Genomic DNA, 15,034 nt, shown 5'->3' with positions numbered 1-15,034 from the left:
AAAGCATGTAAAAATGCAAGTAGAAAAATAGGGACCAATACGGTGAGAAGGTAACAGCGTTCCGTGCGCCTTTGGCGTCTAGTCATGCCGGCCACATGACCACGGAGACGTCCTCGGACAAATGCTGGCTCTTCGGCTTTGAAACGGAGATGAGCACCAGCCCCTAGAGTTGGAAACGACTAGCATGCATGTGTGGGGGAACCTTTACTTAACTAAGGTTTATTAGCTGCAGAGGAGATTCTCTGGTTCCAGTAAGCTTGTTAGCTTTATTTCAGCCATCAGTGCCTGAAAACTGCATTGCGTGAGCTGTTATACTTAAGAGGGTTTTTTTTTCTGGATCTAGTAGTATGCCTAATACCAAGATCCCTAACCCCGGAGCCGCAAACTGGAAACGGGCCACGCAAGCAGTGAGTGAACGAGCGAAGCTTTATCTGCACTTGCTCAGGATGTAGGTTGTGTGTGAAACCATCTCCCTCTCCTTCCCCAGTCCCTGGAAGACAATTTTTCTTCCAAAACTAGTCCTTAGTGCCAGAAAGGCTGCGGGCCACTACCTAGCACAATAGTTAGCCTATTTGATGTAATTTTAACATGCAAGAGAAAGTGCAGAAATATATAAATATTTGTACGCTTAGCCAATTAAAATAAGTTTTTTAAAACTTCTGAGCATACTTTTTTTCCCTTTTGAGTTTAGGCTAAAGTTAAGCTTAAAGATTCTTCTATTATTGAAATTCAAATGTTGTGGATCTTAAGGAATATTAAGCCTGCTTAAATCTTTATGATTTGTGCCTGTGTGTTTGTGTTTAATTTGGTTTAATATTATTACTTTCACACTGATTCTCATGAATAGCCAGCAATTTTTGCCAAAAATGTGTCACTCCAAAGCTCTCTGGAGATTTGCACAAAACATTTGTATAGTGAGAATTAGAAACAGAAAACAGTATCTTCAATTGTTAATAAATATTAATGATAAAACATAACTGACAAAATTTTGGAAAGGGGATGAAATGCTTTGAGGCCACTGCCAAAGAATTGTTTAGAAAGATTTCTAATAAAAATGACAGGCATAATAAAGATATGAGTTACAGGATCATGTAAAATATACAAGTATTTTGCATAATATCCTTCTACTTAATTGCTAATTTATATTCCCAATTTTCTGTGCTGAGGTCAGTAACAGTCCTTTCTGATGGATATATTAAAATATAAATATAAAAATTTACATATTTCTACTGCAGAAATATGTAACATAATGCTAGTGCTAATTTAGGCAGAATTACAGCAATTGGTTTAAACTGGTGTCAGTTCAATAACTATAATCATCTGTAATACTGAGACAGGATTTTAAACCTTGATTTATTGAACAAGCCAAGAACAAACAATATTATGTATGAGTCAGAGCAGGAGGTAACTGATATACAGGTAAGTGTACATTTTCTGACTGGAAAACTCAGATTGCTCCTATAGAGCCATGTTAGTTTATAGCATCTTTTCCAACTAACAAATGTTATTAAAATGTGTAAGCTTTTGAGAGCTGCAGATTATTGTAATGGATTTGATGAAATGACCTGAAACTCTTAAAAGCTTGTCTTTTAATTTAAAAAAAAGTTGAAAAGGAAGCCACCAGTCTCCTGATAAGATTGCTATAGAATCGCAGCTACTATATCCTTAAGGATGAGAATGACATCAACAGCACACGGAATAGCTCCCATATTTGTTTTCTCAAATTGAAGACTTCTAGATGTATTGTGGTGGCAACACTTAGAATTCCCAACCAACATTGGACTACACAAGTTGGAAAAAGCCTAGTTGTTTAATGAAATTGCACTAGCAAATTGGCATGGCGTACATGATCGGAGAATGGGGATGGGAGTTTGCATAAGCTTGTGGAGAGTTTTCAAGGATGTGGAACATAGTGGGCCTTGGAGTTATGATCTAGGGCTTGCCATTTCCTGGTGTATCCTCACAATTGTAGTGTATTAATAAAATACAGTGGTGAACTGACGTGGTTCTTATTCAAGAACTACAGTCTGCTCTAGACTAACTTTGGGGGAAATTATAAGATAATAGATCAACAGCAGTTGGCCAGCAGAGTAAGGCTGGAAAATACAAAAAGAACTTGCAGAAAAGTTGGTATTTAACACAATTGTGCAAGATATGGCAAACTTCCCCTTTCAAACTTTGCATGTTCACACCACATAACATTGAGGAAAGGTGATTTGATTTGCAATTTGAATCTGTAATCTTTACAGCAGTTGCAGAAATTACTATTTTTCTTTACATGATGTTCCTGTATGTATAATGCATGTGAATTCCTGCATAAAAGGAACTTCCATTTAGAATGTAAAAAGAGATCCTCAGATAATCAAAGCATGTATGTCAATTACTTATTACCAACTTTGCATAACCAAAATATAATGGATTCTCATATGCATGTTAATATTCCAGTTTGAGCTTTTGTCAAGAAAATTACTTATATTTGTTAATATAAGAAACCTTAAATTAGAAAACTTATAGCATATTGCTTTTGAAGTTATAGTTAGAAAGAATGTTGCAATCCGACTTGGTGATTACAGAAGGATCTGTCTGGATCCTGAATGTTTCTGTAAAAACTCAAAGTATGTACTTTTGAGATAAGTGGTTATTAAAGAGTTTTCATGCTATATGGGGGATTTGTCTGCAGCACAACCAGCACATTTGTTTTAAACAAACACAGACTTTATTGGCTGACACTGTCTCTATCTTGTCCAGCCTCCTGCTTATCCTCTCAAAGTAATTAATGTGATTAATTTACAAGTAATTTAGCCAAGAAGAGGATGTAAATCTTTCCTTAAAAAAACAGTTAGAAGTCCAAGTCTTAGTTAAAAACTGTGTCTTGAAACCATCCAGACCCTCCTACTAACTTGTCAGCTTTAGGTTATTTTCAGAAAACTTGAGTTGAGTTGCTGCGACTTATTTGTATGGGTTTTTTTCCCACAGATTTTTTTTTTGGTATGTGAAAGTGGGAGAGTGAATAGTCTCTGCTATTTAGCCATTGTTTAGTCTAGTGTATGTATGTTTACATCTTCCCTCTGGATGTATAAGCTGCTACAAAAAAAATAAAGATCATTTTCGATTGATTGAAGAATTTCTTAACTATGGCACCTGGTAGCATGCAAGAACTGTTTTCTAGACTGTTTTTTTAATATTAGTAATTTATTATATGTTTGATTTGTTGTTGACATACAGTCTAGAGTCCAAATGAGACACAATTGAGATAACATTAAATATCTTACTTTGTAAATTTGTAAATTTACTGGTAGTTAAATAGAAAACATGAGAAATATAACAGAAGTATAACAAAATATTACTCTGCTTCTTTTTATAGAAATAAAGAAGTAGTATCTAGTTAGCGTACTGTATACTTTCCTACAGATTTTACTTTATTCTAACACAATAGGGTAATGGAGAGAGAATGTCTGTTGTTTAGGTATTCAAGTGAAACTTGTGATTACAAGGCTTCTTTTCTCTGTTCAGTCTTTTTGCAACTGATATATACCGTTATTGAAAGAGTTTTTCTGTAATATTTTCTGTCAGGATGATACACGTTGTTGTAATGAGAAGTCTGTGTTTAAATATGTATAACAAACACCATGCTTCTGCTTTCAAAGAATTTATCTGGTGTTTCTACAGACGTATGTTGACAATGCCACTCAGCAGTCTCATACCAACAATTATTTCCATTCTTCACGTTCCATTCTTCATGTAATGAAAATGAAAATAATTTCTTTCTTAGTGTTTTAAGAATTGCAGAAGGATCATGGATTATAGTTCTTCAGGGTTATAAATATTAGTGGAATATCAGGTGAAGAGTACAGCAAGGTTCTCAATGAAGGGCAAGATATCTCTGGAAAGATGCTAGATCAGATCTGATAGCCTTGCATGTTTGTCTAAAATGTTATTGAAACAGCAAGTTTTAGAAAATGAGCATAGTCAATAAATATTTTCTGTCAGTATGTGATTAATGAATGCGTATTTTTAAAATTGTATTTATTTATATCCTGCCTTTATTATATTTATAATAACTCAAGACAGTAAACATACCTAATACTTCTTCTTCCTCTTATTTTCCTAACAACAACCCAGTGAAGTGAATTGACTTAGAGAGACTGATTGACTCAGTCACTCAGCTGGTTTTCATGACTAAGGTGAGACTAGAACTCACAGTCTCCTGTTTTCAGGCCTGGTGCGGGCCAGTTTCTTCATACCAAAGCTGCGCCCACCCCATTGCCAGTAATGCAAAAAGAGTCGCAATATATCACAACACGTCACGTGATGTGGCAAGTTTGACACCCGTGCACTAGAGCAAACGCTGTCATGAGATCACTAAAATGGCTTTTAAGAAGTCATTAGTTCAAGCACTAATGTGTGTATAAATACACTGCATATATAGGTAAAGGTAAAGGTTCCCCCGCACATGCGTGCTAGTCGTTTCCGACTCTAGGGGCCAGTGCTCATCTCCGTTTCAAAGCCGAAGAGCCAGCGCTTGTCCGAGGACGTCTCTGTGGTCATGTGGCCGGCATGACTAGACACCAAAGGCGCACGGAACGCTGTTACCTTCCCACCGTAGTGGTCCCTATTTTTCTACTTGCATTTTTACGTGCTTTCGAACTGCTAGGTTGGCAGAAGCTGGGACGAGTAACAGGCGCTCACTCTGCTACGCGGCACTCGGGATTTGACCCGCCAAACTGCCGACCTTCTGATCGAAAAGCTCAGCGTCCTAACCCACTGAGCCACCGCGTCCCTATACACATATAGGCGCGTACTCAAAATGAGGAAGAGAAACTCTTTGTTTCTTTGTTTCATGTTCAAAACAAAATAGCCTCATTTAGAATATTCCAATTGGACACCATTCTAGCATAGGATACAATGGCAATTTGCAACAAGATTTTTCCTTTTTTTTCCTTAGGTTCTCAAAAATAGATAAGGTGGTAGTCCATATCTGACATCCCCTTACAGAAAATTGGCCCAAAGACCAAGTTTTTTTAAAAAAAAATCGTAATTCAAACAAAATATTTTAATATTTTTATTCCCATTTTGCAAACAATTTGAAGAGATAAAAATTCATTCTTACAGTTGCCTGAATGAAGAATCTGAACCCAGCAAAGAAACAATAGGCATGGATTCACTTCAAGAAAACCTTAAACAACATAACAGAAAAATATACTTCCTTGGTGATTGATTTGAGGATTCTTCCTAATACACATAGAATTACAATTGACATTTTTTTTATATTTGGAAGCCTCCTTGCCAGATTAACAGACAAAGCAACATTATTTTTATACTGTGCAGTTTGAAAGTTGAATATCGTAAGGGCGCTTTTTTGTATTTGACAATGGAAACAAAAGCCTAGCATACATAAAATGACAATAATATTATGTGATAGACTATGAAGTCTAATTTCCCCATACAAGAACTTTAAAAGCAGCAATAAATATATACCCAGGAATGCTTAGTGTTGCTCAATGTTTACTAATTAACTTTTTGCTTAACTCACATTCCCTTGAGCAGTCTGCCTCAACTAATATTGGATGGTGCACATTCTAAATCTCTATGAAATAGGGTTTTGTTGTTGTTTTTAAAAAAGCTAGTTGCAAAATATTAAAACAATTGAAAGGGCAACAAACTAGCCTTCTTTTGTCCCAAGAGAACACAGATATGTTTTGTCCAAGCTTCAAATAAAATAGCCTTTCCATGCTTTGAGTGCTTTGCACATCCTTACCATAAATATGTGGAAAAAATAAACCATATGCGCTTGTGCAGTTAGATTGTTAAGACCTTCATTATTGGTAATCTTGTTGTGGAAATGTATACATTGCTATTTAGAGAAAAATTGAAGTGCATTTCAAGTACTTTGAATTGTTGTCCATATAATTAGGACACTTGGCTAGCGTGGCTGTAAACTTTCAAAAATACCCAGAAGGGGAACGAAAGTTGTACAGGCAGACTGGAATCACGGAGATGGTTGGTGCAGTTTTCAGTTATTTAAATAGTCATTAAAACATTAAAATATGGGGTGTTTGTTTTCTGTAGTATATTGTGTGAAGCGAAGGTATCTGAAAAAAAAACTGCTGTAATGGCTCTCACTTCAGTACCAAACATGGATAAAAAATCTTTTCAACCAAAAATCTGCCTTACAGACAGTTCATTCTTTTTATAAACCTCTACTCTAATCATCATAAATCATCTACTTCAGACATAGTCTGGGAAGTTTAGAATGATTTGGATCCTACAGTCCTATCAGACATGTAGAACTTTAAAGTTGAAAGCTGGCTAATTACTTTTGCTGTTTTAACAAGAATGTAGCATGTGCCTAATATCATGTATCACATGCTTTCTAAGAAAATTATTTTAATCCTTATAAGGGCTTAAAGCACAGGCAATTTGTATTTGGCTTATTCAACCTTTGAACAGACATAATATCTCAGATATAAAAAACAAAATTTTGTTTGGATTATTGAAAGAAAGAAGACCAGTAACACATGTTTTTAATCCAAAACCAGATACTCTGTAATAATTTCAGCAATGCAAAACTATTCAGTACTAAATCCTATTGAGTTCAGTGGAATTTTCTTCCATCAATGTATCCATAAGTCTGCAGCCAACCTCTGTGTGCGTATGTGTGTGTGTTGTGTACTAGATAACCCATGACCTGTTAGATCATTGTTCCAGAGACATTTCCTTACAGATTCCACCGTTTCCTTCAACATTGACAGGGCTTCTAATGTACCTGAAAAGTTCTTAAACATTCAGAGAGATTTTTGGAGATGTATCTGCCTTGAAAGTAGTCCATGTTGAACACTTGTAGCAGTTTCAAACATCAAGAATTTTATGTTTTATGACACTTTACATCATGGCATAAAATGCTTTATGATAATTTTTATATCTTGAATTTTTTTAAATTAAATTTGCCACATTTCAATTCCACAGGAGTCAGGGTCCCCAGATTATGGGCACACTATGTAAGGTAGCTCATTTGAGGTATCTTGGTTGAAAAAGTTTTGCCCTACGATGCATGAGTTTAAAAGTTATAGCCATGAGAATTTTAGTAGATTATAGAAAATTTCATCCAACTTGTATTTCATTACAAGTAGTCCTCATGTAGCGACTACAATTGGTACAAGCAATTTGGTCAGTAAGTATTGCTGTCACTAAGTGAAACTGCTACTGTGCTTATGATCTTTATCATTCCTTTTTCATCACCACATAACTGTGATTGATCACTAAACCAGGCTATCACTAATTAAGGGCTATCTGTATATTCTTTCTTATGTTACCAGTTCTGCATCATTATCCTCATCATCACAAGGGCATAAATCTACCTAGTTTATTTCCTTCATCCTTTTCCTTGGAGATTTAGGAAAATTTAAATATGCTGTTTTAAAGTACCGTATATACTTGAGTATAAGCCGAATTTTTCAGCCCACTTTTTGGGCTGGAAAAAATCCACTTCGGCTTATACTCCAGTGAACAAAAAAAAAAGAACTTCCACCCCCCAGTTTGGAGAGCTGCTGCTTTCATCAAACATGGACGAAGGCAGCAGCTCTCCAAACGGGCTGCGGCGGTTTGGAGAGCTGCGCGCGCAGCTCCGCCGCCACCTCTGCAAGCCTCCGCTGAGAGAATGGGGCGGTGGAAGCTTGCCACCCATTTTCTCGGCGAAGACTTCTTTCGGGGGATGCAGCCTCTGTCACCCCCTTCTCTCAGCTGGGCAGCTGAGAGAAAGGGGCGGCAGAAGCTGCATCCCCCGAAAGAAGTCTTTGCCGAGAAAATCTCAGCGCCCATTTTCTCGGCGAAGACTTCTTTCGGGGGATGCAGCCTCTGTCACCCCCTTCTCTCAGCTGGGCAGCTGAGAGAAAGGGGCGGCAGAAGCTGCATCCCCCGAAAGAAGTCTTCGCCGAGAAAATCTCAGCGCCCATTTTCTCGGCGAAGACTTCTTTCGGGGGATGCAGCCTCTGTCACCCCCTTCTCTCAGCTGGGCAGCTGAGAGAAAGGGGCGGCAGAAGCTGCATCCCCCGAAAGAAGTCTTCGCCGAGAAAATCTCAGCGCCCATTTTCTCGGCGAAGACTTCTTTCGGGGGATGCAGCCTCTGTCACCCCCTTCTCTCAGCTGGGCAGCTGAGAGAAAGGGGCGGCAGAAGCTTGCAGGGCTGACAGAGGTGGCGGCAGTCCAGCGTTGTTTCTCCCCCTCGTGCGTGTGTGTGTGTGTGTCAGACCCGCAGGAATGGCTAGTAAAGGTGGCGGCAGTCCGGCATTTGCGTTTCTCTGTGTGTCAAGCCCCGTGGGCCCGACACACAGGAGGGGGGGGACGCCGCTTCCTTACCAGCCATTCCCGCGGGTCTGACACACGCACGCATGCATGAGGGGGGGAAACGCCGGACTGCCGCCACCTCTACCAGCCGTTCCCGCAGGTCTCACACACACACACACACACACACACACACGCACGAGGAGGGAAACAACGCTTGACTGCCGCCTCCCTAGCAGACCTTCCCTGCGGGATGTGCTGCCAAGAAGCCTGGCAGCCTGATGAGCGGACCCTGCGAACCGCGGCCGAGCCAGCTCCGGGATGCTGCCAGAGTCAACGAGCGGCTCGTCGTGGCACAGAATATAGATATGTTGCTAAGAAGGGGCCAAGCTTATACTTATACTCGGCTTATACTCGAGTCAATAACTTTTTCCAGTTTTTTGGGGTAAAATTAGGGGTCTCGGCTTATACTCGAGTCGGCTTATACTCAAGTATATACGGTATATTATATACATTTTCCAGAAGTGGTGTGTATTCCAATGAGAGACATCATTATTTGGGGTGTATAATTAGTCAAACTATTGGGATGGTACATGCTTAAAAAAACATAACATTTGTAGCTTATGATGTTTTTAATGCATAGGCAACTGAAGGGGCAATCACTGAACAATGAAGTATAGGCCACCTCTGTTTTAATCTTTTTTGCTGCCCAGAGATATGGAGGAGTGGGTGGCCCTAGAAATTAATTAAATTAATCATCATTTATTTCAACTTTTAAATAAATTAGTAAAAGAGGGAAAATGTACAAATACATGGGTTTTAAGTCTCTTTCTGTGTATCCCTATTTCTGTATGTAACTCATGTAAATGGTTTCAGCACTTTTCAAATAGAAATGTAGATGGTGGTTTTTATGATGCTTGCTAAGTACTCACTTATGGTCTGTCTCACTTGCATACGCACAAACCAAATCCGCAGTTCCTGATTAAATAAGATAAGCTGTCAAATACAGTGGAAATATTTCTGTAAAATTAAATGCAGTTGGCTTTTCCTTAGCGTGAGCAAGAGAACGCTATGGCCCGTCTTAAAAAGCAGCAACAAGAACTTGAACACATGAGACTTCGGTACCTTGCAGCAGAAGAGAAAGAATTAGGGAAGACACAACAGCAAGAGCTAGAGGATATCAGAAATGAGCTGAACAGGTATTGTACCATTTGCTGGATTTTTACTTCTGCTGCTGAATAGGTGAAGGTTCAGCTAAGTTAAATTTAATTGGCTGTCAGTCCTGTAAAAGAACACAGCTTTCTGTCCCTTAGGTAATATTTGCCCATTTATAAAATGTAGCAACCTTGTTTTATAGGAAATCTATGCCAAAGGCCACCAGACCTAGTTTTTTAATCTTGACTCTAGCAAATAATACAGCAAGATATTTTTTTTACCTCCTGTTCTAAGCAAACCTGTTTGCTGCATAAAAGACATATTAATAGTTCTCACATCTCTCATGAGCATAACACTTTCTATTTTAAATGGCCGAGTGCTTCCAATACCTTTAAACGATGTATTTTTGAATGTTTTCAGACAGTTTAATTCTTAATAAAGATCACTCAAATTTATACACATGAGAAAACCACTTGTGTCTTCCAGCAGAGGGCTTTTGCAATCAAATTAGCATTGAGACTCTTCTAATTAGATAATAGTGTCTGTTTCTTTTCATTTCGACTAATTTCAATAGAAAGCTGGCTCTGAAAAAGCAAAAGAGCAGAATGTAGAGTACAACTCAGTGTATTTTTCCTTTTAGATTGAAACAAGAAGAAGACAAGAAAAAGTCACAAGATACCCAAGAGTTATTGGGAGTCCAACTGCAAAATTCTCACACTGGGAAAGGAGATGAGGCTTTGGATGACTACCTTGCACGTCTAATAGAGGAGAGAGATACCTTGTTGAGAACAGGTGTATATAATCATGAAGATCACATTGTAAGTGAGCTTGATCGTCAAATCAGTGAAGTGCTTGCAAAAAGAAATAAAAGCAAGTAGCAGGATTCAAGAGAATTAGTTATAATTTTTTTTTTAACTTCCAAGATTCAGTTTTTAGCAAATAGTAGATTGAATCAGATTTTTGAAGGATTTGTGTATATACTCCTCTGTCTCCCAAGACTTACTGCTATACTAGAACATCACTACACTACTTCTAAGAAATGGGAAGAAGCATTGACTACTTCGATTATTTTATTATTATTTTTACCTATTTATTTTTGTCAATTGGTCAGTATTGCAAAAGCTTTCATTTACACAGTGGAAGTATTTCTTGTCAGAATTTATTGCTTGCTTATTTTATTACATGCCTGCTTTTTTAAAGAAATTTCAATAAAACTGCATTTAGGAAAATGTCCTACAGTAATTTGTAGTAACTTTTAAGCAAAATTGAGATTACATCGCAGCTTGACATTTTAATACTTTTCCTTATATGATAGATTTTGCTTTAAACAAACTACTTATTCAGATGATGAATTGTTTAACAATAGGTTGTACAAATAGGCTCTTATTTAGGTTGAAAAGCACAATTCTTACTGACAAGTAGCTGAATCCTAAACAAGTTATGTTAATCTCTCAATTCAACTAAGATCCATCAAGCAATGGCACCTGGTTTAACTGGGCCACATTTGTAGTGAAGTAAATGGTGGAAGAGTAGTTGGAAAATTTGGTAGCAGATAGCCAAGCTTTTAAGTGCATTCCTCTGATCTGTAAAAGGAGATGGCTTACTTAATATTACATCCAGTTTATAAACACTTTGCATATCAAATAGTTGTCAGGATAGATTAATGTTTTCCTTACACCAATATTATTTTCATCCATATATTAAAATTGTACGGAATTAAGTGAGGGATTATCTGTATATCTGGAAGCTATTGCCTACATCAGTTGTCCAATCCAACACTAAGCAAGGGCACAGTTGTTTAGATATTACTATGCCTGCATCTTACTACACAGTGATTTTACATGTGTAGGATTGTTCAAGACAGATTTTGCGATATAAATAATCTAGCATATCAGGTTATGGCTCTATGCTTAAAATTAGAAAATAGAATGGTTAATTCAACAGTGTAATTTATTGGATTTAATTATTTAATTAAATTTAATTATTAAATATCCATCTCTCTAAAGGATATTTTAAAAGGTGTTGGTAACTTGGGCTATACTCAAATAATTTATCTCCTATGTGATATGTAATAGACACACACACACATTCTAATCCTAATTCTCACTTTATCGTGATTACCATGTTTTCTTTATATTGTTTTACTGATTTTCCTGCTTGATCATTGAAAGTTGGGCAACATACAAATTTAATAATATTATATTCACCACCAAGTAAAAAGTAACAGTGGAAGAAAACTTCAACATAGAATTGATTTTTGACTCAAAATCATATCATGCAGTTTCTGCCTGAGTTAGCTATATCAACTTTGGTGATGCATAATTCTCAGCAATATGTTCAGTGTGTGCTTTTTATGGATGGAGTGTCAAATGTGCATGTGAAGTATGGGATTGTTTTATTGTATGATTTGGATGGGAATCTGCATCCTAAACCTTTAATAGTTACTAGCCTGAATGTTTCCAGGCCAGAACATTTCCTTTGTGCCTACAACTGAAAACATTCAGCAGGCATTTTTCCTGAATAAGGAACTTAGTTTATCTTTTATTTTATATCCATAGTTTAAAATGACTGAGGCTGCAGCATAGTCTTAATCAGGTTGGTGCCAGAAATGATAGAATTCCAGATGTGATGATGGGCAGAAAGAAAATGGGAAAACATCACTATCACCTAAACACTGGACAGTGTGTCTTCAGTAATAGGCCCCTTTCCTTTTCCTGTCTGTTATCTAATGAGAAACTCAAAATAACCTAAAAGATTTGTGACTTTAAATGTTGTAATTTGAACACTGGAGTGTTTTTTTTTCTGATGATAGAATTTTATTTTTTGCCCATAAACTTAAAATATGTTTACATTCAGAATTGAATATATGGAAGTAACGTGAAAGTTAAAAAAATGTTTTTAAAAAATGCTGGTGATGAACTCCGTTTTTCAGTATTTTGAGACAAAATACACACATTTGTATTTTCCACACACATTCTGTTAGAATAGTTTCATTACACTTCAAATCTCACTTCTACACTGAACACCGTATATTTTATGTTATTTGTGGCTTTGTTTGTATTACAGGATTTTAAAAGGTATTTTAAAATGTATTTACGTTGTAGATCTATTCACATTGTAAGCAACATTTGTGCTGATTATTCTTTTAAAGGACTGAAACAGGAAGATATTTTTTCTTCAAGTTAATTTTCATTAACTGTACCACTTGCATTTAAAGATTTTGTAATGTTGAACAGTTTACTGCTATATGTGATATATTTTCAATAAATCGCATTCATAATTATCATCCTAGAATTTAAATAATGCAGCAGTGAGCAATTATAATTTGTAAATAATTTAATTTATTACATCGTTAACATGTCATAAAAGAAAATGCCAATAAACCTGAAATATTCTTTTATGTTTCATGCAGTTAAATTGTATAGGTCTAAAATGTAAATCAAACATTGAGTTTGCAACTAACTCTCAAACACTAGAGGGGGCCTTAACATTAAATAAAAGGCCTTTTTTCAATCTAAAATGTATTTTAAGGTTTGGTGAGCATGAATTCAACACAAACCTTGGAATGTGTATTATTTAACTCCTTTTAAAATAGCATTAAACACAATTTCACACACATTCCTTTAAAGATAAAATATACAAATGGAATCCACTACACTTTTTAAGTATCTTTTTATGCATATCTGTGAAGCTTATGCAGCACTTGATGCTCTGCAGCTCCAAAGATGGCTTTTCACAAGGAATCAGATAGCAAATCAGCTTGTAACAGTTACCACAGGAAAAGTGAGCTAGTGTTTATTGGTCTCCAATTTATCTCCACAAACATGATAAATATGGATATATTTGGTTTCATTGTTAATTTTTCTTTGGTCTAGAAGAGATCCCTATCTGTGCAGAATGGAGCATTATTTAACACATTCCACTTCCATTGGAAGGTTTTGACACTTCTCAATAGTCTTTAGGAGAGCCAGTTTGGTGTAGTGGTTAAGACATCATGATGGAAATCAGCAGACCATGGGTTCTAGTCCCATCTTAAGTTACAAAGCCAGCTGGTTAACCTTGGCTTAGTCTCTTTCTCTCAGCCCTAGTAAGAAGGCAAAAGCAAAACACTTCTGAAAAACATTGCCAAGAAATCTGCAGGGACTTACCCAGGCAGTCTGCTGAGAATGCGACACAAACATAAGGAAGCAAAAAGTCTGTAATAAAACAATTATTTATGAATATATTCTTAAATATTTATAACATTGCTTTACATCCTTTATTGACTTGATTTTCATTCCAAATAGCAAAACATCACCTTAACTCATTAGTCATTATCTAATTCATTTTTTCTACCTTCATTGTTAATAGCTACACAGAGATAAATAGTAAGAGAAATTAAGCAGTATAAATAGAGGCAATAGAATCTATTTTTTTAAAAAAATGTATTCTAGGGTAGTCAAATAAGAAATCCCTGCCTGCCCTTTGGAATGATTTACCTGTGGAACTCTGGACTGCCCCCGACCTGCGCTCATTTCGCTGGGACCTGAAAACCTGGCTTTTCAATCTATCCGGCCTGGACTGAGGGGGGGTTTAGTTTTAAATTTTAACATTGTTTTATTGTTGGGCTATTATTAATTTAATTCTTTTTAATTCTATTTTTATCTTAATTTATATTGTCTTTTAAATATTGCCCTGTAAACCACCCTGAGTCCTTCGGGAATAGGGCGGTATAGAAAACTAATAAAATAAATAAATAAAGTATAATTATTTGATTATATGTGTTGATTCAAATAATGTCTTATTCCCTAGCAGAAGACATTGCTGGCAAAATAATTTATACTTCATTTTATTTTACTACTGCTGTTTATAAATAATCATGACCTACAGTATCTTTAGATTGGGAAGCCCCAAACATGCAATTGTTCAGGGAAAACCCAGAAAACAACGTCTCCATATGCTTAGATCTTATTTCATTTACCTCTCTGGAGGCTTGCATTTCTGTTTTCATTAGAAATGTTTTTACAGATGTTGGCTCTCCAGATATGAACTCTCTGGTGGAGAGGTGGTAGGATATTTGGCATCTAGAACAAAAATGAAAAGAAATCAGCTCTGAAAGCCTAATATAGTGAGAAATAATTTACTGTCTTTATGATGTATAAATATATAACAGCTCTACAGAGGCTTTAAGGCTGAGTAATTGAATTTGAGCTAATACAGAAATATTTGCAATTAGTCTTTTAGAATGAAATATATCATTCATCATGATAAAGGACTAAAAAAGCAGCCATAAATAACACTTCTGGAAAAATTGTGCCCACTAATTTATATTATTTTCCTTTTCATGTGAAATAATTATATTAATCTGGCTATATATCCAATAGTGTGTAGTGCTTTGGCCTATGTTACCAATGTGGCGATATTGATGTATGTCAAATACTTGAACCCAGGATACACATCATTGGGAAGAATATCTTTTTTGTGGCAATGTTTAATTTTACTAAATAATCAAACTGGAACAAACATCTCAAATAGTGATGGCATTCAGACTAATTTGAGCTGCAGCAAAAAGAAAGCATATTTTGAAAGGCTTTGCACAGGAGGATTTTGACTTTTCTGT

General features: G+C 36.2%; 1 protein-coding gene across 1 annotated transcript in view; it reads left to right on the top strand.

The window, feature by feature from the left end:
- CEP120 (centrosomal protein 120) overlaps positions 1 to 12,913 on the top strand; it is a 47,306-nt gene extending 34,393 nt beyond the window's left edge. The window contains exons 19-21 of the mRNA XM_081321766.1: positions 9,334 to 9,479; positions 10,076 to 10,253; positions 11,994 to 12,913. Coding sequence (XP_081177892.1) covers positions 9,334 to 9,479; positions 10,076 to 10,253; positions 11,994 to 12,020 — 351 coding nt within the window. The 3' untranslated portion in view covers positions 12,021 to 12,913. The remainder of the gene's footprint in view (positions 1 to 9,333; positions 9,480 to 10,075; positions 10,254 to 11,993) is intronic.
- The last annotated feature ends 2,121 nt before the right edge of the window (positions 12,914 to 15,034 follow it).

The sequence above is a fragment of the Vipera berus genome (genome assembly GCF_964194415.1).
Source record: "Vipera berus genome assembly, chromosome: 2".
NCBI classification, from domain to species: domain Eukaryota; kingdom Metazoa; phylum Chordata; class Lepidosauria; order Squamata; family Viperidae; genus Vipera; species Vipera berus.
The sequence above is the reverse complement of the archived record's forward strand: the minus strand, read 5'-3'. Positions and strand labels throughout refer to the sequence as shown.